The 26,538-nt window shown below is 33.9% G+C and overlaps 1 protein-coding gene across 1 annotated transcript; it reads right to left on the reverse strand.

Annotated features, from left to right (window-relative positions):
• Positions 1-1,766: 1,766 nt before the first annotated feature.
• Positions 1,767-26,027, reverse strand: LOC128922943 (kelch-like protein 5). Its single transcript, XM_054235373.1, has 6 exons — positions 25,892-26,027; positions 4,647-4,788; positions 2,763-4,558; positions 2,447-2,657; positions 2,277-2,378; positions 1,767-2,221 (listed from the first exon to the last, which is right to left on the reverse strand). The coding sequence occupies exons 3-6, from the start codon at positions 2,876-2,878 to the stop codon at positions 2,123-2,125; spliced, it is 528 nt and encodes a 175-aa protein (XP_054091348.1). The 5' UTR covers positions 2,879-4,558; positions 4,647-4,788; positions 25,892-26,027; the 3' UTR covers positions 1,767-2,122.
• Positions 26,028-26,538: the final 511 nt, after the last annotated feature.

Below are 26,538 nucleotides of genomic sequence, written 5' to 3' on the forward strand. Positions count from 1 at the left end.
TCGTGTAAAGCCTGGTCTGCACTCCAAATTTTACCAAGGGTTCTATATACATATATTTTTTTATTAGAACTATTTTTTGAGCCTAAATATGTCGACAATTTTAGTTTTAATTTTTTTTCCTTCGATCATTAACTTGAGTTATCCATTCAATGTCGAAATATTTTTAGTTTATTGATTTTAATAATGAGTTATAATGTCCACGACAAAAGTCTTTTTTGACACATCATCGTATATGAAGAGATGAAGTACCAACGGCTGAGTTTTCTAAATTTTTAAATAAGAATTTAAATAAAACAACATTTAAAGGCATATGAAACTTCTACAGGAGAGAATTGAGTAAAAATCTTTATAAAAGCGTTGCTCGTTTTTTTGTTTTCCAATTTGAGCGCATCCCTGAATTACAAGCAGCGCCACAATTTCATCATCCGATGCCACAACGTCTGCTCAATTCAAAGATTGCAACGAAATGATGTATGAACAACTTCTCGCATAAGTGTATAGGGAACCGACTTCGGACCCGGTATGCATACAAGTCTGCAAGTGTATTTGACTCTTACGCTGCCGTTACATGGGAAAGAACTTGCTTTCAAGTGATGACGTAGGCTGCAGGCAACTTGATATTCAATTATTGTTACAGAGAAGCCGTCATCAAGGAAACTGCTTCCATTTATCGCCAAATTGGATCAATAGGTCTTTATTTTTAAATCAATCTGTAGATACGTCGGAAGATTCTTGTTCCATAAAATGCATTGTTTGTGTACATTTTCGTAAAAGTGAATAATTCACTTTTTTCAGCTTTATTCGTTATTTATTTTAAATTTTTAATACTTGTAATTTGAAAATTGGAGAACTCTGGACTCAACTGATCATTTCTTGATCATCAACTTGAAACACTTCTTGCTCGCAAAAATTGAAAGCCAGATAGCTTTCAAGTTCTGAAAGAGAGTGGTATTAAAACAGAGTGAGTGTGTGGCAACCTGAAAGGAATTTCATTCTCGTTTAACGTCCGGGTTAAATAAACGCGTGTAAAAGGTACCTGTATTAGTACCCATTGCTATCGTAATCCAAATCGACCAAAAGAACTTTATAGAAATATCTCTGGCAATCATATGAAGATAAATTGCATCTATTTATATTAATTCGGTATTGCAACGCATTGTTGCCTATTAAGAGAGAATAATACATTACCAGTAGTTGCCATTTAATTGAAAATAGCACATTGCCATCCACAATAATTATTACCCTGCAAGACGAGTAGAGTTACTTATCTTATGGAATATTGGTTACCAGTAAAGAAAGCTTGTATTATTTTTTTCGTCTCTTTTATTCTAGCAGCAGGAAAAAAGTTACCATTTCTCCTCTTTTATGTCGGTGTGATTATCTTGCTCGCTATCTCTCATTGATTCTAATTCTCTAATTTTTCTTTGTTTTGGAAAAGCATATATCACTCTGTAGTAGTTTTTTTTTAATCAGCGATCTATCAGTGGAGACTGTTCGATTTATCTTTTTCAGGGTAACCCTGAACAGGTATTGGTCATTTGTTTGGTCACCGTTTCGTTACTTAAATTTGGTTCATTGGCCTTCATTCTATAGGTCACATACTTTTCCGTTTAAAAATGAAAAATTGAATTTTTTTTATTTTATTTATTTAATGGTATTTACATTTATAAATTAGTATGGTATTTTACATTTTTAATAATTATTATGGATTAATTTTTAAATATTAACATTTCAGTAGAAAGTAAATTTGAGGCTATCATTTATACATTAACAAAATTTACATATTTTACATACAAAGTTAGTATTAAATATTAAATTTTTATAATTTACAATTTCTCAAAAGTTTAAAGTATTGATTTTTTGTGTTGTTATACAATACAAATTAAATTTCACTGCGATTGTCACAAATATTTGTACATTCAGTTGTATATAGATGCTAATTTAACATTATTTTACATCTAAATTAATAATAATAAATAATATTATTACGTTCAAAATTTATAAGTTAACAATCACAATATTGAAAATGTTAAATTGTAAGTTCAGCCTAATAATGTCTCCTTAATCAAATCAGAAGCAAGATGAACAACTTCGGCGCCTCAATGTTGTTTTTAGAGCTCTGTTAATTATCCTTTGAATTTGCCAGACCGCCAATGGCTAGAATGCGTTCGTTTAGATATAAGCCACATGTGTTGCTACGTTCAATATTCATTGGAGAAATCTGAAAGTAAATTTATTAATATTAAACAATAAAGTTGTGTTTACCAGTAACAAACCTTTGTCCACACATTTTTGAATGGATCATAAGATTGCACACAAACGCCACCAACACTTTTTGTACCGCCTAACACATAAATATGCCCCTTTGCTATTGTCAACTGGAAAAGGTAGAGCATAATAATTTATTCGAACTTGTGTATGTTTAGCGTTAAATGTTAGTACTTACACCAACATTACCGCGTGGTTCCAGCATATCAGCACATTGTGTCCAAGTATTGCTCACTGCGTCATAGCATTCACAATCGGCAAGTGGTGTTCCTGCAGCTGACAAGCCACCAAAAACGTATATTTTATCCTCAATTACCGTGACGTTTGCTTCAAAACGGGGTTTCAACAAATTGTCGACCTGCTGCCACTCTGTGCCGTTATTGTCTAACCTAAATGATAAATTATTATTATTTATTAATTCATTATTTAATAAAATAATAGATTTATTACGTAATTAATTAATTTATTTGTTCATTTACAAAATTTCCACATACCTATACACAGTGCCCAATTGCGCAGCTGCATTGTGCACACAACCTCCCAAAACGTAGATGCTTTCATTCAATAGCGCCGCATTCATGCCCCGTAAGTGCTGTGGCAATGCAGGCATGCTCTCCCACGAACATGTTTCCAAATTGTATTCCTCAACATTATTAGTGCTTTCAGACTTGTCATTGTAGCCACCAATGGTATTCAGCTTAAGCTTTAATTTTTATAATCTCGCAACAAAAGTTGCTAAAGAGAGTATTATAGTTTTGTTCACCTAACGGTTGTTTGTAAGTCCTAAAACTAAACGAGTTAGATATAGGGTTATATATACCAAAGTGATCAGGGTAACGAGTAAAGTTCAAATCCGGATGTCTGTCTGTCCGTCCGTCCGTCTGTCCGTCCGTGCAAGCTGTAACTTGAGTAAAAATTATCTTAATGAAACATGGAACACGTGTTCCTTGGCACCATAAGAAGGTTAAGTTCGAAAATGGGCGGAATCGGACCACTGCCACGCCCACAAAATGGCGATAACCAAAAACACATAAAGAGCTATAACTAAGCCATAAATAAAGTTATGAAAATAAAATTTGGAACATAGGATCGCATTAGGGAGGGGCATATTTGAATGTAATTTTTTTGGAAAAGTGGGCGTGACCCCGCCCCCAAATAGGTTTTTTATATATATCTTGCAAACCAATAATGCTATATAAACCAAACTTTCTGCAGTCATTTCTTTTCGCCGTTTCCTTATACAGTCCAAAAATGAAAGAAATCGGATAATAACCACGCCCACCTCCTGTACAAAGGTTAGGTTAAAAATGACTAAAAGTGCGTTAACTCACTAACGAGAAACGTCAGAAACACAAAATTTCACAGAAATGATAGCAGAAGGAAGCTGCACACAGATCTTTTTACAAAATTGGAAATGGGCGTGGCATCGCCCTTTTATGGGTCAAAAACCATATCTCAGGAACTACTCGACAGATTTCAATGAAATTCGGTATATAATATTTTATTGACACCCTGATGACATGTGTGGAAAATGGATGAAATCGGTTCACAACCACGACTACTTTCTTTATAACTCACTTTTGAATTCCATCTGAATCCTTCACTTTATAACATATACATTAGGAACCAATGATGATAGCGAAATAAAACTTTACACAAATACAGTATATGATCTGTGGCATCACTTGCGAAAAAGTTGTCGAAAACGGACTATAACTTTTCAAGGCCCCAGATACCGAACATGTTGAACTCAGCGCCTAAGGTTAAATTTTAACCGAAAATATGGGTAAATATCTCAACTAATTTAATGTAATTAAGAGGAAATTGTTTTCTTCCAATAGTGTGTCTCTGTTCCAAAAATTATTAAAATCGGGTCACAACATCTCTTAGCTCCCATATACATAATTATAGGTTTTGCAAAAATATCATCCCCTCGCTCCCATATACCTAATTAAAGGTTTTTCAAAAATTCGGTGGGCTGTATTACGCATATATGTATTGGTTAATATGTGATATATCTTAGCAAAATTAAGTGAGCGTATAGTATTGGATATAGTGTACCTTGCTGGTGAAATTGAATGAAATCGGTTCAGGAATTACCTCAGCCCTCATACACTATATAGGACGATTTTCGTTATTCTATTAAACTTTATGCCGAATTTATGGGTAAATTTGTGCGTTATCTTAATAAAATTTCTTCAATAAATTGCGAGAGTATAAAATGTTCGGTTACACCCGAACTTAGCCTTTCCTTACTTGTTTTTCTTGTTCCTCCTAAGTTTGCAAATATCTGAAAAGGATAATAAAAAGATAAAAGTATATTCTAACAAGAGATTTTATGTTTAGTATATATATAAGGTTTGATATTATCAACTCACCCATATGCTTAAAGTAGCATAATCCTTGTTCTGCTTCTATTTTTAGTTTCGCATGTACGCACCATGTTGCAGCTTGCTTTGCCATTTTCTGCAGTTATTTCCTTAAAATAGGCTGCAGCATCTAGTCAAAAATAGTACCGCTCTGTAAAGAGAAAATTAAATATATATAAAATAATATCAGTAACAAATTATTAATACGCACTTACATCCACTTACTTAAAATTTTCTTTTTATATGAATGGCGGCCATGGCGGAGATTTTGATCGGTTCATTGTAGTACGTGCAAATTAATTCCCGTATCGCGGGAATTTATAAAAAAATATAATTTTCTATCTGCAAACGCGCAGAGAAATAAAATACGTCATATCGGTACGATTGCCGGAGACAAAATCTATCCTTTATTTTCAAGTTACTAATATTTATACATTTTCTTATTATTTACTTAGGGTTATTACATATTGAAGCTGAGTTGGAAACAAAGAAAGTGTCAATTTACATTAATATCATATTCAGCATTTTTAGGCAGAACGTTAAGTGTTCTGTTTTAATTTTATTATGCCTTCTTGTGAGGTCTACAAATATTGTTTGTATAAGAATGGATTATTCTAATGCGAACGGAAAAAGTATATCGAATTCTTAAATAAGCAAAGATTTTAATTTACGATCCCGCACAAGTACAAAGTGTAAAGATTCAATATTGTTTACAGTTATGTTCAAGTGGCTGTGTGGAGGCTGTCGTTAACTCCCCCCTTCCTAAGATGAATCGTCCCCGATTCACTATTATTTTGAGTTAATTTATATATTTGATCTAAAAGAGCATTATATGTGACTTCTTGTAGTTGCACATTTTCTATTGGTTTGGGAATTTCGCGAGATTTTTTTAATTTTAATATTATGTAAATTATGAAAAGTATTCCCAAGATTAAAATGATGTACCAAAAATATGAATAGACTTTGATATCCTTATTCCGTTCTGCTAAAATGTTTATATTATCTAATTTTAACAGTTTATTAGTTGTTTCAATATATTCTAAAATTTCAAAATTATTGATATGGTTGTTTTTAAAATAATTCCAGATTTTTGTTTCTATATTTTCATAAGTTTAAATTATTAATCACTGTATTATTTTCAAATGTTATTAAATATGTTCCATTTAATGTTTGATTGTCTACAATATTTTTTCCTGAGATTAATATTGCTCCTGGTTTTATTTCTTCTATTTTCAAATTTTTCTCTTTTAATTTTTTACATTTTCCTTGTTTTTTATTTAATATTTCTGATAAACATGTACTTTTTTAATTTAATTTGCAATATGTTTTTGTAATTTCAGTTTTACAATTTTGTATATTAAAAAAATTATTATTACAATACGTTATGTTCTGATCAATTATAAGCTTACCATCTAATTGAGCTATGGCTCTTACATCATAGTATTTACATGTTAATTCTATTTTAGGGTATTTGATATAAAGTATAATTATATCTCCTTTTTGTGCTATTTTAAATTTTGAAATGTCCATTAAGTCTGTAATGGTCATTGTACCATGTTGGTAATATGTTATATTTTTTAATTCATCAAAATGTAAAATTGTTGGATTTAAAATTCCTATTTTCCCAAATGTTATTGTATTTATTATATTTTGTAGTTCATGTATAATGTATTGATTTCTTCTTCTTTTGATTTTTCTGGCTGTGTTATCACCTTTAATATTATTTATTGTATCAGTTAATTCTGTTATTACTTTAAAAATTTCTGAATTTGTAGTAAATTGTTTATTGTTATTTATTGTTAGATCATTTAATCTATCATTTATTTTTATGAAATCGTCATGGTCTGGAGTTCCTGCTATCCATTTCCAAAGTGTACCTAATTCATTTATTCCTCTTTTTTGTCTAATATGGTTTTGTTTTAACTGTCCTAATAAAGTTTCAATTAACAATATTTCTGATTCTGTTTCTTGAGTGGTAATTTCTAAATTATCATTATTATCTATTCTATACTTCATATTGTTATAAAAACTTCTTTTTTCCTCTGCTATTATATTTTCAAAGATTGTTAAATTAATGATGTGAAATATATCTCCATATTCTTCATAAATGGAAACGTCTCCATTTTCAATAAGTACGTAGTCCTGTCGGGTATAATCTATGATATCAGCTGTCGTTAAGCCAATTAATAATGTGAAAATTGAAAGGATCATTTTGAAAACCTATAAATAATTATGATTTTATGTTATCTTTATGTATAATTCTATTTCTATTATTTATTATTATCTTATTTCCCAAGTTTTCTTTAACTTGTTGTTTCTTATACCTAGGTTCTAATTTATTTCTTTCTCCTATTATTTTTTCATAAATAATTTGTCCAGGATGATATTGCTTATCTGTCCTATGTTTATTATGAGACATTAGCATTTTTTCTTGTGCTTGCTTTAAAGTGGTTGGTAAATTTTCATGGCTTACCTTATTATAAAGTACTTCATTTGGTTTAAATTTCGTTACTGAATGTATTGTTTTATTGTATTGTTGCGCTGCTCTAAGTACTGTTTCTAAATTACTGACAATATTGTATTCTTCTTTTATACATCTGGCTATTTCAATTATAGTTGAATGAACTCTTTCAACTTGTCCATTAGTTGTGCTATGACGTGGATCACAAAAGTAAATTTCAATATTTAACCTTTGCATTAAGGATTTAAATGTTGGTGTGGTAAAGCTTGGTTCATTATCTAAAGTAATTTGTTTTACATCTGTGAAGGTTTGTAGTAATTCTAAAACCTTTTCTTCGATATTTGACTTGTCTTCTATATGCTTCAATATTAAAAATTTTGAATAGGCGTCTACACATGTGATAAATTTTAGTTTTTGTGCGTAAAAAATGTCTAAGTGAAGCTGTTCTCCTTCTTTCTCTGGAATTGGTTCTTTACCTATTGGTATTTTCTTAGGATGGCGATCATATTTATTTTTATTGCATATCATACAATTTCGAATGTATTCTTTCATTCTTTTCCTCATTTCGGGCCAATAATACAATTTCTCTATTTGTTTAAGATTTTCATTATAGCTTCGATGAGCTCTATTATGGGTTTGTTCGATTAATCCGGACTGATCTTCTCTATTAATAATATCCATTGGAAAAAGTTTGGTAAATACAAATTTGTTTTGAAAGGTTTGTTTTAGAGCTTCTTGGATTTCGTGCAAGTCTTCAACAGTGCAGTGAATCGCCGTCACTAACTTTGGTTTAATATATTCTTTCAAAATCGTCATTAAATTTTCTATTGTATCATACTCTATTAAATGCCTTTTATTCCCAAATGTTTCGATTAACTCATGAATCGTGAACCTATTTTTACTTAGTACAATTTGCTGTTTAAACTGATTTAATGGTTTTTGTGTTTCCTTTATTTGATTGTTTTCACTACTCTGTGCTGAGTGTTCTGAATCTTCCGATTCGTTTGTTAAGTGGTTTAATTGAAGGCGGGAAAGTGCGTCTGCTACTACATTGGTTTTACCGGTTTGGTATACAAATTTAGGAGAGAATTCTTCTATAATTGCGTGCCATCTTTTCATTTTTGGATTCGGGTTACGGGGTGATAAAGCAAATGTTAATGGTTGATGATCAGTATGTATTTCCAAATTGGTTACACCGTAGAGGTAATTTCGTAGATTTTTTAGTGCCCAAACAATGGCATAAAGCTCCTTCTCATTAGTTGCGTAATTTCTTTCAGTTTTATTAAGAGTTTTTGAGATGAAGGTAATTGGTTTACCTCCTTGTGATAGTACCGCACCCATTGCAAAGTTAGATGCATCGGTAGTTAATACAAATATTTTTGAGTAATCAGGTTGTGTTAATTCCATTTCTGAAGCCAAATGATTCTTTAATTTATTTAATGCAGATATTCCTTCGTCATCTAGAGTTATTTCAAATTTTTTTGATTTATTTTTAGAAATCCTACCATTTTCTCCCGATAGGTATTTTGTCAAAGGTTTGGCTATCGCTGCATAGTCTTTAACAAATTTACGATAATATCCTGCAAGCCCTAAGAAACCTCTTAATTCCCGCAAGTTTCTTGGTATTGGATAATTTAATATTAATTTTATTTTATTTGGGTCTGTTTTGATAACATTTTTAGCTACTACATAACCCAAAAACTCTATTTCTATCGCGAAAAATTTTGATTTTTCTAATGAAATTTTCATATTAGCATTTTTTAAAATTTCTGTAATTGTTTCCAAATCCTTTAAGTGTTGAGTTATATTTTTTGAAAAAATAATTATATCATCCATATAAACGTGACAAATTTTTCCAATATGTTCTCGCAATATGTCATCCATTGCTCTCTGAAAAATTCTAGGAGCATTTTTTAAAAAAAAAGGCATTCTCAAAAATTCATATTTCCCATTATTAACGGAAAAGGCTGTTTTCTCAATATCATTCTTTGACATTAAAATTTGATGAAATCCTGATTCTAGATCGATGCTTGAAAAATATTTTGCTTTGCCTAAATTAGACAATATTACGTTAGTATCCGGAATAGGATAACGATCGGAAATTGTATGCTCATTTAGCTTTTTGTAATCAATTACCATTCTAAGTTTTGGTGTTCCATTCTCATTTGTACCCTTTTTTGGTACCACCCAAATAGGTGAATTATACGGACTTTTACTCGGTCTTATGATATTTTCATTAATCAATTTTTTTATTTCTTCATTAATAAATGAATTTACAGATAAGGGATATGGATATTGTCTGCTCCATATCGGATCCTCATTCTTCATTCTTATTTCCGCTTTTACTTTTGTCATAAAGGGAAAGTTTGTATTAATTCTTGAATGCATGTGAGCAATTTTTTCTTTTATATGTGTTTTAAGATCTCTCAATTCTTCATCTTGATTTTCATTGTTTGAACTTTCGGAATTATTTTCCGAATAATAATTGTCATTATCACCATTCATTTCTGAGCCACTTTCACCCAATATTGAATAGTTATCGTTCATGTTGCCGGTAAATTCATCGGCTGGCGCTTTAGAGAATTTTTCCTCTAAAATAATTTTGTTTAGATAGTTTTCCTTTTCTATATTGTCGGTAAATACATCGACTGGCGTTGTAGAACTTCTTCGTTCCACAATATTTTTTGTATATTTATTATTTTCATTCTGCTGGTATAAATCTTCAGCTGGCGTTTTAGGATCTTTTTGTCCCAAAAAAAATTTTTTTAATATAATATTGCCGGTAATTGCTTCGGCTAGTTTTACGGAATCTTTATGTTCCTTACCTTTTTTATTTATACCAATATTTTTATCGGTTGGTTGAGCGGAAACTTTTTGTTCCTTGACTTTTATATTTTCTCCATTTTTATTTTCAAAATAAATGTTCATACTGTTTGCTTCATTTTTATTATTATTTTTTTCCATATAATTTATTTTCCCATTGGGCACATCGATAAGTGCCTCAATTTTTTTAAGGAAATTGTATCCCAAAAGGAGATCCGATTCTAAACCTTCTATTTCGTAGAAAATTCCTTCGACCCCAAATATGGTTATTATATGATAATACTTTATTATGGAATAGCCGTTCACGGTTTTTATCCGTTTATAAATGGCTAGTTCGTTTTTGTTATTATAAACCCCAGGCTTAATGTAGCAAGAGGTTGCTCCTGTATCGACTAGAGCTTTTAAACTTTTCTTTATTTTTGAGTCGTAGAGTTTTAGATAGGGGAGTTCATCCCCTCCTTGTCTAAAAAATGACTCTCATTCATGTTGTTTATTTTTTGGGTTTTTTCTTGTGGGCGAAAGCTATAATTGCTTTCCCTTGGTCGTTTTATTCCTTGGTTGTTTTTATTTGAAATATACCTGTTTGATTGGTCCATATTGGCTTGATGGCTTGTACTGGCTAATGGTTTTCCAAAATTTTGGTATTTATGGTTATTGCTTTGTTGGGGCTTTTGGTAAGTTTCCCTTCGGTATAATCTAGACATAGATGGATCTATGTCCATTGGTTCTGGTTTTGGCATGTTGTTCCTTTGAGGAAATCGTAAATTATTACTTGGATATAACTGTTTTACTCTTGTCCTTTCATTTGCAAAATTTTGTGCAAATCGAGCTCTCTGATTATTGGACTCTAATTCCTGAGCTTTGGCCAATGCATCTGGCAAATCTTCCGGACAGAGGGAAAATATAATATCTCTTAATGGAGCGTTAAGTCCAGTTATAAAGATTCTAAGAGCCTGGTCTCTATTCTTTTTATTCAATTCTTTTGTTATTGGTGCGGCCCCTCCATAAGTCATAATGGTTTTATTAGTCATCAACGTTAGTTTTTTGTTGACTAAATTATAATATTCAATGACTGTCATTGAGCCTTGTCGTAGAACACTCATTTCCTGTTCTATGATATGTATTGGACGTTTGTCCGAATATGCAAAGTCGAGACGCGCGATTATTGCGTCAAAATTTAACACAGTACCATGGTTGGTTAATGTGTCATTTGCTTCTAGTGTAATTTTGTTACGCATAATCGTAAGGGCTGCGAAGTACTTTCGGCTACCTCTTATATATAGGCTCATAGCGTTATGTGCTGCTTCTCGCCAGCTAACATAAGCGTTTATCCTTCCCGCAAATTCTGGTAAGGATTTTATAACATCCAGTGACTCATGACACTGAATATTGTCATTTATTATTTCCGTCTGAAAATCTGTTACTCTGTGTGATTCAATTTCAACCTGAGTTTTTAATCTGTCTATTTCTTGCCTTAATGTAATATTACTTTCCGCAATCAGGCGCGTAATTAGATCTACCGTTAATCCTGCCTCATTAGCCATGATTAATTAATATTATTTTTTCTAAAGTTTAGAGAAAGAATTTTATTATTATTTTATATTTGTATAATCTCTTCTAGGAAGAGATGCTCTTCTATTCTGGAGGGTCCTTTTTTGTAGGATTCGCAGAATTGAACTAAGTTATGAGGGTCTTTTAAATTTGTTATATGGCTGGTCGAGCCTTAATTTATATTTTTACTTATTTTTTATATAATTTTATATCATTGCGGTCTTTTTGATCTCTGTATCATAGCTATAGTTTCAGTTTCTCTCGTATCCCTATTATAATAATCTTCTAATGTGGCGTTTGGCTTTTTCCCTATATAAGAGAACACTTTGTTCATGCAATCTATCTTTTGTTTTTGTTGATAGTAATAATTAAAAACAAAACCTTCTGTATTCTCTTTATTTCCGTAATCGTTTAAATTGTCTACTATTTTGTTTATTAAGTCGTAATTCAGATGATCGGGTAGGGCGTCCGAGTCAGTCATTTCTTTAAAACAAATTTTATATAATTAGTCGTATAGACTTTAAACATTTTTATGATTCTCTGGAGGGTCCCCCCGAAGGTGGTGAATCGCAGAGTTTTTTATTTGTTATAAGCTGGAGGGTCCCCCCGAAGGTGGTGAATCGCAGCTTTATTTTATTTTATTATTGGTTGTACAAACCATAAATTATGTTTTATTTTTTTCTGGGGCACTTTTTCTCTTTGTGATCCCCACCGCAATTTTTGCAGTAGTATAATCTAATATACTTAGGTTTAATTTGGGTGTTCCCCATAAATATATATATATATAATTTTAATGTTATTAATCTTACTGTTTTCTATAAATTTTCCGGAACTTCCCACGTTGTCTTTTCTCCAATGTTGTCCTCTGAGTATAATTGTTTTCTTCAATGTTGTCTTCTGAGTATAATTGTTTTCTCCAATGTTGTCCTGCACTTCTCACGTTGTTTTTAGTGTTTTTTTTTTTTTTTTTTTTTTTTTTTTTTTTTTATCGGTACTTTTTATTTAAAATATATTTTATTTTAACATTAATTATTATTTTTTGTTTACGCGGCACGACCCGTGTTATATTAAAGATTTAGTTAGTTTACGTGATATAGCACGTTTTGGTTTTAACTTTTTAATTTTTAATTTTTCTCACTTTTATTGTTATGCTTTTTTTGCATATTTATTACTTTTCTCACAAGGATTTTATTTTTTCGTTATTTGTCCTTTATAAGGATCTTTTATGTGTGAGTTCAATTTAATGACCACGATCACGTATCCTTTCCTAAGGATATTTTGTTTTTCGTGGCCCCACGTTGGGCGCCAATTAATTCCCGTATCGCGGGAATTTATAAAAAAATATAATTTTCTATCTGCAAACGCGCAGAGAAATAAAATACGTCATATCGGTACGATTGCCGGAGACAAAATCTATCCTTTATTTTCAAGTTACTAATATTTATACATTTTCTTATTATTTACTTAGGGTTATTACATATTGAAGCTGAGTTGGAAACAAAGAAAGTGTCAATTTACATTAATATCATATTCAGCATTTTTAGGCAGAACGTTAAGTGTTCTGTTTTAATTTTATTATGCCTTCTTGTGAGGTCTACAAATATTGTTTGTATAAGAATGGATTATTCTAATGCGAACGGAAAAAGTATATCGAATTCTTAAATAAGCAAAGATTTTAATTTACGATCCCGCACAAGTACAAAGTGTAAAGATTCAATATTGTTTACAGTTATGTTCAAGTGGCTGTGTGGAGGCTGTCGTTAACCTGCATCTCTCTCTTATACATACAAAAATTAGAGTTAGTTAATGAATGTTGCCACTCTAACTACCGAGATTGCCATTTAACTACAAAAAGTTACTATTGCGTATATGTTGGTAAAAGCTGAAAAACTTTGCATTTGTAGTGGTGTATGAGTTAGCTCCGTCTTGTAGGGTAACGAGACGAGACATTCTTGTTATCAGTTTATGTATAACGCCCACCATTGTTATACTCTCGCAACAAAGTTGCTAAAGAGAGTATTATAGTTTTGTTAACATTATGGTTGTTTGTGTCACACAGAAATAAAAGAGTTAGATATGGGGTTATATATATATGTATAAATGATCAGCTTGACGAGTGGAGTTGAAACCCGGATGCCTGTCCGTCCGTCTGTCCGTGCAAGCGATATGTTCAGATTTCTGAACAGTTCTTAACGGCTACAGTTATAGATAAGATATTTTTGTAAACTATACATATACAGATATCATATTATGAATATTTATGTGCATTATCGCTAAACATAGAAATGTATTTATCAATTGCCCATTTCTAACAACACTAGAAATACATGTTCGGGTATATTGGATAGAGATTGTAGTACAATACAAATACTGCAATACGAATATTACACTGCTTATTGTAAAGGATCACAATTGATCCTAAACTAACTAACAGATAAGAGATTGTTATGTTATGCTGTCGCCGTTGAGAACACTTAAGATTAAGTTATGTGTACATAATGCAGTTATGTACAGTAGATTAGGATTAAGATATGTACATGTATAACACAACTAAGTTTGTGTGTTAAATACATGAATTAGGCTAAGAATATTCTATAAATAAAGGAGCTCTGGGCAACCAAAGCTCGAGTACTATTTTGAAACCGAAACTGAACGCGTCTCATTAAACAATTTGGTGACCCCGACTCAAACACGCGAGTAAAAAAAAACAATGTTTGTGTTTGTGAAGTAAAAAAAAAATTAAAAAATTAAGCAAAATTAAAAAATAGTGACAATCTATTTTGAAACTACTTACTATTTTGAAACCGAAACTGAACGCGTCTCATTAAACAATTTGGTGACCCCGACTCAAACACGCGAGTAAAAAAAAAAACAATGTTTGTGTTTGTGAAGTAAAAAAAAAAAATTAAAATATTAAGTAAAATTGAAAAATAGTGACAATCGTCTTTACATATATATATCTTCAAAGTAAGGTAAGACATTGTTTAATTAACTAATTTTATATTTTTTTAATAAATTTATTTAATTACATACCATTAACTCTTTTTATATTCTTATTATTATGGAGAATCAACTAAAATTAGCAGAAGAACTGCAGAAACTTCATTTTAGAGTCATGAGTATGGATCTAAATGAAGAATTAATAATTTTAACGAATCTCCAGGATAGTTTGGACAAAAAACGGTCGGAATTTCAACGCAACCATTTAGTATTGTCCAACGATCCTAAAAATAAAAAAGAAAACTATGCTAGAAAACTAACTAAAGTGATGTTGAAGGGACGCTAGGCACGCTTTATTTAACAGCGTATGCCAAATTAACGGAATTGGTAAAAATTGTTCGAGACAATAGTGCTCCCAGGAAAATGGAATCTTTTTCAAATCCTGATTTAGTTCGCAGGCTTCAATTCTTACTAATAGAATTAGAAAAGAATATTGAAGACTGCGAAATAAACGAAATAGGCTCTCTAGATAGCATTGATACAGTGCTTGAATTTATAAGCCAACACGAGGATGAAAACATTACTAGTAAATTCTATGAATTAAGAAATAGAGGATGGGATCATGTGTAGAAGTTCACGCAAGTGAGGAAAGTTTTTGATTGTCACTCACTTGGGCCAGAAACGATTCTTCTCCACATGGTTCAAGCAGCTCACGACTTCCGGTTTTAGACCAAGTATCCTCTGGGTAGCCAACAGACATCCGTTTGAAGGCGAGCTAAAGTGAGAAGGCGAAGCCCGCTTATGCGGTTGTGCGTAGGGTTTGGGACCCACCACATAAAAACACCCCCCAATGAAAAATCTACGAAAGCCTCGGATGAGACACCCCCCTTTTGATGACGACCCCTGCAAACGTTTTAAGGATAATGATATAAGGGCATGCACCTGGAATGTCCGGACCCTTAATTGGGAAGGTGCCTCTGCCCAACTGGTTGATGTCCTCATACGACTTAAGGCTGACATCACCGCCATCCAAGAAGTGCGATGGACGGGACAAGGACGGTAGAAGGTGGGTCCTTGTGACATCTACTACAGCGGCCATATAAAGGAGCGCAAATTTGGTGTTGGATTTGTGGTGGGCGAGAGACTCCGTCGCAGAGTCCTGGCATTCACCCCGGTGGATGAACGTCTAGCCACAATCCGCATCAAAGCGAGGTTCTTCAACATATCGCTGATTTGCGCCCACGCCCCAACGGAAGAGAAGGACGATGTGACCAAAGATGCTTTCTATGAGCGCCTAGAACGCACCTATGAGCGCTGCCCCCGCCACGATGTAAAAGTCGTGCTTGGTGATTTTAACGCCAGGGTGGGTAAAGAAGGTGTCTTTGGCACAACAGTCGGAAAATTCAGCCTCCATGACGAAACATCGCCAAACGGCCTGAGGCTGATCGACTTCGCTGGGGCCCGAAATATGGTCGTCTGTAGTACCAGATTCCAGCATAAGAAAATACATCAAGCTACTTGGCTGTCTCCTGATCGAAACACGCGGAACCAAATCGATCACGTTGTGATAGACGGAAGACATGTCTCCTGTGTTTTAGACGTGCGTACGCTCCGAGGACCAAATATAGACTCGGACCATTATCTGGTCGCAGCGAAGATACGCACCCGCCTCTGTGCAGCAAAGAACGCCCGTCTACAAACACAAGGAAGGTTCGACGTCGAAAAGCTGCAATCGCAACAGACAGCCACGAAATACTCTACTCGACTTGCACTCCTGCTCTCTGAGAGCACTCATCAGCATCTCGGTATAAGGGAACTGTGGAACGGCATCTCAAACTCACTGCGTACCGCTGCAGCCGAAACAATTGGTTTTCGGCAACGACAAAAAACAAGCTGGTACGATGAGAAGTGCCGTCTCGCAGCGGAGAGAAAACAGACTGCCTACCTCGCAACGTTGCAAACGACCACAACACGTGCGGGATGGGATAGATACCGAGAGCTGAAGAGGGAAGCGAGACGCATCTGCAGACAAAAAAAGAAAGAGGCCGAAATGCGTGAGTACGAAGAGCTTGAGAAGCTGGCAGACAGAGGGAATGCTCGAAAATTTTATGAAAAAATGAAGCGACTTAACGAAGGTTTCAAGACCGGAGCATCCTCATGTAGAGACCAAGGTGGTAATCTGGTAACCGATGTCCAGGGCATACTGGGATTATGGAGGGAACACTTCTCCGACCTGCTGAATGGCGGTGAGAGTACAACACCAGGAGATGGCGAACCCGATCCCCAAATCGATGACGATGGAACAGATGTTCCATTACCCGACCATGAAGAAATTCGAATAGCAATTACCTGCTTGAAGAACAACAAAGCAGCGGGGGCCGATAGATTACCGGCAGAACTATTCAAATACGGCGGCGAAGAACTGATAAGGTGCATGCATCAGCTTCTTTGCAGAATATGGTCGGAAGAAAGCATGCCTGACGATAGGAATCTCAGTGTGCTCTGCCCAATCCATAAAAAGGGAGATCCCACAATCTGCGCCAATTACCGTGGTATCAGCCTTCTAAATATCGCATACAAGGTTCTATCGAGCGTACTGTGTGAAAGACTAAAGCCCACCGTCAACAAACTGATTGGACCTTATCAGTGTGGCTTTAGACCTGGAAAATCGACAACCGACCAGATATTCACCATGCGCCAAATCTTGGAGAAGACCCGTGAAAAGAGGATCGACACACACCACCTTTTTGTCGATTTTAAAGCTGCTTTCGACAGCACGAAAAGGAGCTGCCTTTATGCCGCGATGTCTGAATTTGGTATCCCCGCAAAGCTAATACGGCTGTGTAAGTTGACGTTGAGCAACACCAAAAGCTCCGTCATGATTGGGAAGGACCTCTCCGAGCCGTTCGATACCAAACGAGGTTTCAGACAAGGTGACTCACTATCGTGCGACTTCTTTAACCTGATGCTGGAGAAAATTATAAGAGCTGCAGAACTAAACCGAGAAGGTACAATCTTCTACAAGAGTGTACAGCTCCTGGCGTACGCCGATGATATTGATATCATCGGAAGCAACATCCGCGCCGTTTGTTCTACTTTTTCCCGCATGGATAAGGAGGCGAAGCGAATGGGTCTGGAGGTGAATGAGGACAAGACGAAATATCTCCTGTCATCAAACAAACAGTCAGCGCATTCGCGTCTTGGCTCCCACGTCACTGTTGACAGTCATAACTTCGAGGTCGTAGATAATTTCGTATACCTGGGAACCAGCATCAACAACACGAACAATGCCAGCCTCGAAATCCAGCGCAGAATAACTCTTGCCAACAGGTGCTACTTTGGACTGAGTAGGCAATTGAACAGTAAAGTCCTCTCTCGACGAACCAAAATCAAGCTCTACAAGTCGCTTATCATTCCCGTCCTGCTTTACGGTGCAGAAGCTTGGACGATGTCAACATCAGATGAGACGACACTAGGAGTTTTCGAGAGGAAAATTTTGCGCAAGATTTATGGTCCTCAGAACATTGGCAACGGCGAATACCGCAGACGATGGAACGATGAGATGTACGAGTTATACGACGACATTGACATAGTTCAGCGAATAAAAAGACAGCGGCTACGCTGGCTAGGTCATGTTGTCCGAATGGACGAAAGCACTCCAGCCCTGAAAGTGTTCGATGCAGTACCCGCCGGAGGTAGCCGAGGAAGGGGAAGGCCTCCACTCCGTTGGAGGGACCAGGTGGAGAGCGACCTGGTTACACTTGGGATCTCCAACTGGCGCCGAACTGCGAAGGAGAGAGAGAGGTGGCGCACTATCGTCGATTCGGCTATAACCGGCTAAACGGTTGCAACGCCAATCACATACATACAAGAAATAGATTTTACAAACTAAAATCAAAATTCCAAAGCAAAAATAATGCTGTAAATGTTTCGTTGCCTCCAGTTGACATTCCCATTTTTTCGGGAGAATACGCTCAATGCCAAACTTTCAAAGAATTGTTTGAGCAACTCGTAGTTTCTCAAAATGTTTCAGACACATATAAAATGTGCATTTTAAAAACAAAACTGAGAGGATCGGCTGCAAGTTGTATTGCAAATATGCCTTCAACCTCGACGAATTTTTCTGCTGCTTGGAACCTTCTTAATGAAAAATTTACCAATAAAAGGTTACTTGCTAATAATTATTTCAGACAAATTTTAGATGCACCAGTAGTGACTGAGACTGCTTTTAGTGTACGAAAATTTCTGAAAGTACACAAGCATTGGAAAGTCTCAGTTTGTCTTCAGAAAATTTGTTACAAGCCTTATTATGCTATACGCTTGTACAAAAATTGGACAACAATTTAAGACTTCGGTATGAAAATTCCCTTAAAAACCTTAAGGAAATACCGACTTTAAATTCATTACAATCGTTTCTGAATCATGAAGGGAATGCACTAGAAGCAGCAACAGTTTCAAAAACATCACCAAAATTTCAAAATGCAGGTTCTAAATGCATAATGGGATGTAATAATTTACATAATATATTTTATTGTTATAATTTTAATACTCTCTTTACTCAAGAGAAATGGGATATATCAATGAAAAATAAATTATGTACGAAATGTCTTAAATCAGGATATAATATTAAAGATTGCAAAAGCGAAAATTGTCTGACATGTCAAGGAAACCATCATCTATGGCTTCACAAAGACAAACAAAAATGTTCTCAAGCAAAAATCATGTTAATTAAAAAGAAGGAAAGTAAAAGTTTAAAGAAGAAGTATAAATATGTCTTGTTAACAACAGCAATTGTTGGTATAAAAGGTCGTAATGGAAAAATTATAAAGGCACGTGCCTTATTAGATAGCGGGTCTCAAGTTCACCTAATTACAAAAGAACTAAAGAATAAATTAAAACTTCACTCCAGAAAAGAGTCTATGACTATTGAAGAAGTTGGAAAAAACAGAACCAATACTAATGAAAGAGTTAATCTTCAATTAAAATCAATTGTTAATCCATTTGAGACAAATTTAGATACCGTTGTGGTACAAAAGATTGTGTCACATGTCCCAACTGAACATATTAATATTCAAAAAATACCAGAAGATATAAAACTCGCAGACCCTTCATTTGGTGTTCCAGGTAAGATTGATTTACCTTTAGGCGCGGACATATTCTTTGATTTACTAAAAGAAGAAAAACTAGTAATTGAAAATGTAAATTACAAACTTCAAAATATTGTGTTTGGATGGCTGATATATGGATCAACTAATATTAGCCCCAAATCAGCCCACTGTGGTGTTTTGACACATTTAGATGAAAAACAGTAGACAGTCAGCTTAAAAAATTCTGGGAAATAGAATCAGTTGAAGATAGATGTATTAATAACACCACAGAAGAAACTTTATTTAACATTTTACTGCGGTTTAGAAAACATAGGTATGTATTCACAGCAGACATAGAAAAAATGTTTAGACAAATATGGATTCGCCCAGAAGATGAAAAATATCAACTAATTTACTGGCGTGATTAAGATAACGAACAATTGCGAATGTACACTCTTAAGACGGTTACGTATGGTACAACAGCAGCGCCCTATTAAGCAGTTAAATGTTTACAGAAAATTGCAGAGAAGGAAAGAAATGATTACCCAGAAGTAGCGGAGATTATTAATGTAGATTTCTACATGGATGATCTTATGACAGGAGGAGATAATCTAGATGATGTCAAGTTAATTCAGGGCAATATAAAATTAGTTTCAAAAAAATATGGATTCAACCTTAGAAAATGGTGTTCTAATAACATTGAACTTTTAAAAAATATCCCTCTTAAAGACAGGGAAAATCAAATCGATTTAAACAGAGATATTAGCAGTGATGTAAAATTCGATGATCATCTTCGTATAACTTGTAATTGGAAGTGTAACGACAAGATTACCAAAAGAACCATTCTTTCAGACGTTTCCAAATTATTCGATCCACTAGGGTTGGTGAATCCCGTCACAGTTACTTAAAAAATTTTATAGCAAGAGATGTGGAAAAAGTTGAATGCGATGAAAAGCCGCCACAGGGAACACTTGGTTAAAAATCAAAGACGAACTCCCATTGTTTAATCAAGTACGGATATCCAGGCGAATTCTGTGCAATAAACCAGTAAATATTGAGCTTCACGGATTTTGTGATGCTTCGATGAAAGCATATGGGGCAGTAGTTTATGCAAAATCTGTAAACGCAACAGGTGAAAGTTATATAAACATATTTGCAGCTAAATCACGAGTCGCGCCAACAAAGATAATAACATTACCGCGCCTGGAACTATGTGCGGTTGTACTCTTAGTAGAATTAACACATAAAATTTTAGAAAGTTTTAAATTTAAATGTAATATTTACTTTTATACAGACTCCACAATAGTATTAAATTGGCTACAGCTCGATCCTGGACGCTTACAGATTTTTGTACCAAACAGGGTCAGTTTCATATAAACCAACACCAACACCAAGAATTGGAGGCATATCTGCTCCAAGGACAATCCGGCGGACATAATTTCTAGAGGAGTGTTACCAAGTGAGCTCATCAACAACAAGTTGTGGTTTAAAGGACCGGAAATATTGAATACAAATAATTATAAAATCGAACGAAAGGTTAATCTTGATAATTTAGTTATTCCAGAAATAAAAATGTCGAAATAGTTATGGTTTTAGCCGAAGAACAAACAATTCTATTTCATATAAACCATAAAAATAGTTTTGAATTTCTACAAAGTGTTTTAGCTAATATATTTAAATTTTTAGATATTATCAGAAAAAAGCCATTAATGAATAGAATTTTCTATAAACGGCAAGCACTAAATTTCATAGTTCGTGAGATACAAAAAAAATATTTTGACTTGGAACTAAAACTAATTAAATATAATAAACAACTTCCAAAAAATTCCAAATTAGTCACTTTAGCCCCAATTGTAGACGGCAATAATATTATAAGAGTAGGAGGTAGGATTCAATGTAGTAAGCTTTCAGAGGATACTAAGCATCCTATACTTCTCCCTTATGAAAATGAAATCGTTCGATTATTAATAATCATATACATCTCAAGCATCTACACATTGGCCCACAAGGGTTACTTGCAATAACTAGGCAAAAGTTTTGGATTTTAAGAGGTAGACAATTAGCAAGCAAGATTGTAAACAAATGTTACAGATGCTTTAAAGCAAACCCTCGTCCACTACATCTGTTAATGGGAAACTTACCCCAAGATAGACTAACAGGAACTCGTCCATTTTTTAATGTAGGAATGGACTTCCTTGGCCCAATTTGGATACATCATAAAATACGTGGAAAAAGGCTGATAAAGCTTATGTCAGTGTTTTTGTATGTTTCTCTACGAAAGCAATACACTTAGAAGTCGTATCAGATTTAACTTCAGCAGCATTTATAGGTGCGTTAAAAAGATTTATTTCTAGGCGAAGTTGCCCAAACAAAATATATTCAGATAATGGAACCAATTTTATTGGAGCAGCCAAAAGCCTTGGCGAAGTTTTTAAATTATTTCAAAAAGACTCTCATAAAGCAGAGCTATCAGAATTTTGCAATCAAAGGGAAATTACGTGGATAAATATACCAGCAAGATCTCCACATGTAGGAGGACTATGGGAAGCAGCGGTTAAATCAGTTAAAAAACATTTTTTCGGTGTAGTTGAAGGAGTGATGACTTTTGAAGAAATGTCCAAACTCATGACACAAATTGAAGCTGTACTTAATTCGAGACCTATTACACCATTATCAAATAACCCAAATGATCTACTGGTTTTAACACCGAGCCATTTTTTGATAGGAGAACCTCTATCAACTATTATTGACACTAATAAAAATCAAAGTTATCATGGGTTAAGGGACCACTGGAAATCGGTAGAAAAGAATTCGAAAGAATTTTGGATACGATGGTCCAATGAATATTCAACTGAACTTCAAAAAAGAAATAAATGGCAGGTTCCATTTGAAAATATTAAAACTGGTACATTGGTACTTCTTAAATTCCACCATTACAGTGGAGAAGAGGACGCATTGAAAACGTCATTTTAGGCCAAGATGGAAAATGTCGAATGGTAGATGTAAGGACAAGCAATGGTACATCGAAAAGAGCGATACACAATGTTTGTCCTTTTCCTACCGAAGAAGAAAAAATAACTAATGATAAAATAGAGATAGGTGATAATGAAAAAAGGCGCTCGACTCGAATTAAAAACAAACATTTTATATTAACATTATTAAGTTTTCTTATAATTTTACCTTGTGTAAAATGTTTAAGTATAGAATATTTTAAGAATAATCCTGGAGCATTTCTCGAAAAAAAGAGGATCTGTTGGATTGACTAGATCAGCGTGGGATATAATTGTCCACATTGATCTATTTCAATACACGTCTGAAAGGCAACAAATATCAAATTCAATAAAATATTTTAAGAACTCCACCATATGTGAAGAGGAAGAAGTAAACGCAATGATCCAACAGCTGCACAATAAATACGCAAATATTGAACAACTACATGATATCATCGCGTTCACGGGGAGGAGGATGCAGCGGAAGGCTAGGTCAGTGTTACCCTTTATAGGGTCGTTATATTATTCCATGTTTGGTCTAATGGATGAAGAGCACGCTGATGTTCTAATGGCAAAAATAGAGAACGCTAAAAAGAACGAAAATTACTTGCTGGACTTGCTAAGAAACCAATCTTCAGTGGAAGACGTTACCGATCCCTTCGAACTTGGACATGTAGCCACCACAACAGCCAAAGTTACTAAAGATTTTATATCGTTTAATATAAAAATTCCTTTAGTTACGAAATCGGATCTCCAAATGTATACAATATACCCATACCCCACAACACGACGGATACTTCGTGAGCATTAAGGAAACAAATCGTCATATTCTCTTTAATGCAAATAAAACTATTTTTTATGGTAGGAACGACGAGATGTTGTACAGATGTCAACGTATGGAACGAATGACAATATGTCCACAAGTGCATCCTATCTTTAACATAGGGCATATGCAAGCTTGTGAGATGTCATTACTGACAAATAAAACAGGCATACCACTTAACTGCGAAGTCAACCTTATGCCGTTGCAAGAATTTTGGTTACAGCTATATTCACCTAATACATGGATATTTTCACTGCCAAAACAAACTGTAATGGTAGTGAGAAAACCATCACGTTGGATAAACAAGGTATCATCAAACTAGATACCAATTGCATTTTAGCAAACATTTTAGCAATTGCAAACTAAAAACGTAAAACGTTGGGCATACATATTAAAGAACTCACTAATTAAATTTGAAATACCAGCAACTAACCGTACTACACACCTTCCTCCCCTTAAGCATATTCAATTAAAAGGATCTATTCAAACATTTAAGATACCAGACATTCCGAGACCAACTACCACTTGGGGTTTTCCATTGGATTGAGAATGGCAGCATAATGGACTGCTGATTGTTGGTGGAATTATAATCGCAATAGCCCTCCGACGCATTTGCAATGCAGCAAGGCACGTATATCCGGTAGGAGGATATATATTTAGAAGTTAATTATTAATAAAACTAAATCAAAATTACATTCATGAAATATAGTAAACTTAAAACAATAACATATACATATAAGAAAAACAATTACGAGTTCGACCCGCCAATCTTCTACATATTGTAATTAAAATGCCCAAGATGTATAAATTCTTGAATTATTTTGAAATGTAAACACTTCAACGCGGGCAGTATGTTCAGATTTCTGAACAGTTCTTAACGGCTACAGTTATAGATAAGATATTTTTGTAAACTATACATATACAGATATCATATTATGAATATTTATGTGCATTATCGCTAAACATAGAAATGTATTTATCAATTGCCCATTTCTAACAACACTAGAAATACATGTTCGAGTATATTGAATAGAGATTGTAGTACAATACAAATACTGCAATACGAATATTACACTGCTTATTGTAAAGGATCACAATTGATTCTAAACTAACTAACAGATAAGAGATTGTTTTGTTATGCTGTCGCCGTTGAGAACACTTAAGATTAAGTTATGTGTACATAATGCAGTTATGTACAGTAGATTAGGATTAAGATATGTACATGTATAACACAACTATGTGTGTGTATTCGAGTACTATTTTGAAACCGACACTGAACGCGTCTCATTAAACACGATAACTTAAGTAAAAATTGAGATATCTTAATGAAACTTTTCACACATATGCTTAGCAGTCTGAGAAGGTTGGTATTGAAAATGGGCGCTATCAGACCATTGCCAAGCCCACAAAATAGCGAAAACCGGAAACATATAAAGTGCCATAACTAAGTCATAAATAAAGTTATAAAAGAAAAATTTCGTACAAAGGATCTCACTAGGAAGGGACATAACCGGAAGTAATTTTTTTGGGAAAGTGGGCGTGGCTCCGGCCCAAAATAGGTTATTTGTATATATCTTGTAAGCTACTAAAGCTATATTAACCAAACTCTCTAGAGTCGTTTCTTTTAGGTACTACCTTATACGGTCCATAAATGGAGGATATCGGATTATAACGACGCCCACCTCCCCTACAAAAGTTATGTTGAAAACCACTAAAAATGCTTTAATTTAGCTAGGGAAAACAACAGATTCATCACAAAGAAGGTACAGAAGGGCTCCACCCAAATTGGTATACACAATTTTATGTGGATTTTTTCCTAGCATCCTAATGATATGTTGTGAAAATAGGCCAAATCGGTTCACAACCACGCCTACTTTCTATATACCAGAATTTTGAAGTCGATCTGAATTGTTTACTATACAATATGTAAACTAAGCACTAGTGAAGATATCGGAACAGAACTTTGCATAAATACTACATATATAGTGTGGTACACCCTTTCTAAAAATCGCCGAAATCGAAACATAAGTTTTTAAGGCCCCATATATCAAACATGAGGACCTCAGTGCTTCTGATATTTTTTTTACAGAAAATATAGGTAAGTCCTTCAGATATTTTCAAGAAATTTATAAGGAATATTTTTCTTCTAATAATATGACTCTGTTTCAAAAATGCCAGCTCCCAAAAACCTAATATTAGGGTTTCCAACTTTCAATGGACCTAATACCATATATATGACGAATATGTAGGTATGTGTATGTATAGGTCAAATTGCGTATTATTAATAAAATTAAATAAATAAATTGCGAGAGTATAAAATGTAGTATAATTTTAGCCCTTCCTTACTTGGTTTTCCTATAAAATTATATATAAATGAGCATAAAAATTAACTGTTGCATACAAAATTTATAAGTAGCGTGAAATAATTATCAGGACATAAGTTACTCATGTGGACGTAATAGGTAACACCAAAGAAAAGTTGACGTAATGTGCGAAAAAGACCCACTGTGTAAACATAAAACTGAAAAAAACTAACTTGCAGCTATCTTCAAAATAGCACGTAATATGTGTATATCTACCTTAAGTTTATTATTTTATTGTACTAGAGTTTCAGTAGTAGTGAATTGATAGGTACGTGCAGACCTTTGATTGCTATAACATCACTTATAGGCAAACAATAATTAATACAATTCTTATTAGATAGTTTACTTTTTCGCTTGCAGTAAGAAAAGTATAATTTCATTTTTTTTGCCATTCAGCGGTTTTACTCGCTCTCACTCCTTGCTTTTGCAAATATACTCCACTGACTGGTAGTGAAATATTTTTGCAGTGTTATTTATCAGTTACAGAAACGCAAAGTATTTGTTTAGTTATATAATAGTTCGCAAAGTTGATTTAGCGGCTGTGTGGTTAAATCCTATAGGTTATGCTTCTCGTTACCAAATGATAATTAACACCTAAATATTTCAATAAGAAATTCACATATTTGAGGAATGGAATCTATTGCTCTTGCAAACGAGCACGAGAACGCCGCTTAACAGAAAACAAATTATTAGCGAAATGTACGTGTGTATTTGTATAATGGTTCAAATTATTTTCCCACGACTCAATATCTGCAAATAAACAAGGGTTTAGGTGTAACATAGTGTAACGATATTGGTTACTAGAACAAACCAGAAACGACAATGGATAGATGAATAGATAGATTTATCTATAACTAGCAAGT

This window comes from Zeugodacus cucurbitae, chromosome X (genome assembly GCF_028554725.1).
Source record: "Zeugodacus cucurbitae isolate PBARC_wt_2022May chromosome X, idZeuCucr1.2, whole genome shotgun sequence".
Lineage (NCBI taxonomy): Eukaryota > Metazoa > Arthropoda > Insecta > Diptera > Tephritidae > Zeugodacus > Zeugodacus cucurbitae.

What these genes read in the sequence shown, in the direction of transcription:
- LOC128922943 (XM_054235373.1), bottom strand. Translation starts at nt 2,878, where the DNA reads ATGCCTGCATTGCCACAGCACTTACGGGGCATGAATGCGGCGCTATTG. An exon ending in CAATTGGGCACTGTGTATAG is followed by an intron (nt 2,658 to 2,762) that starts GTATGTGGAAAT and finishes TTTATCATTTAG; the next exon opens with GTTAGACAATAACGGCACAG. An exon ending in TCAAAAATGTGTGGACAAAG is followed by an intron (nt 2,222 to 2,276) that starts GTTTGTTACTGG and finishes ATTTACTTTCAG; the next exon opens with ATTTCTCCAATGAATATTGA.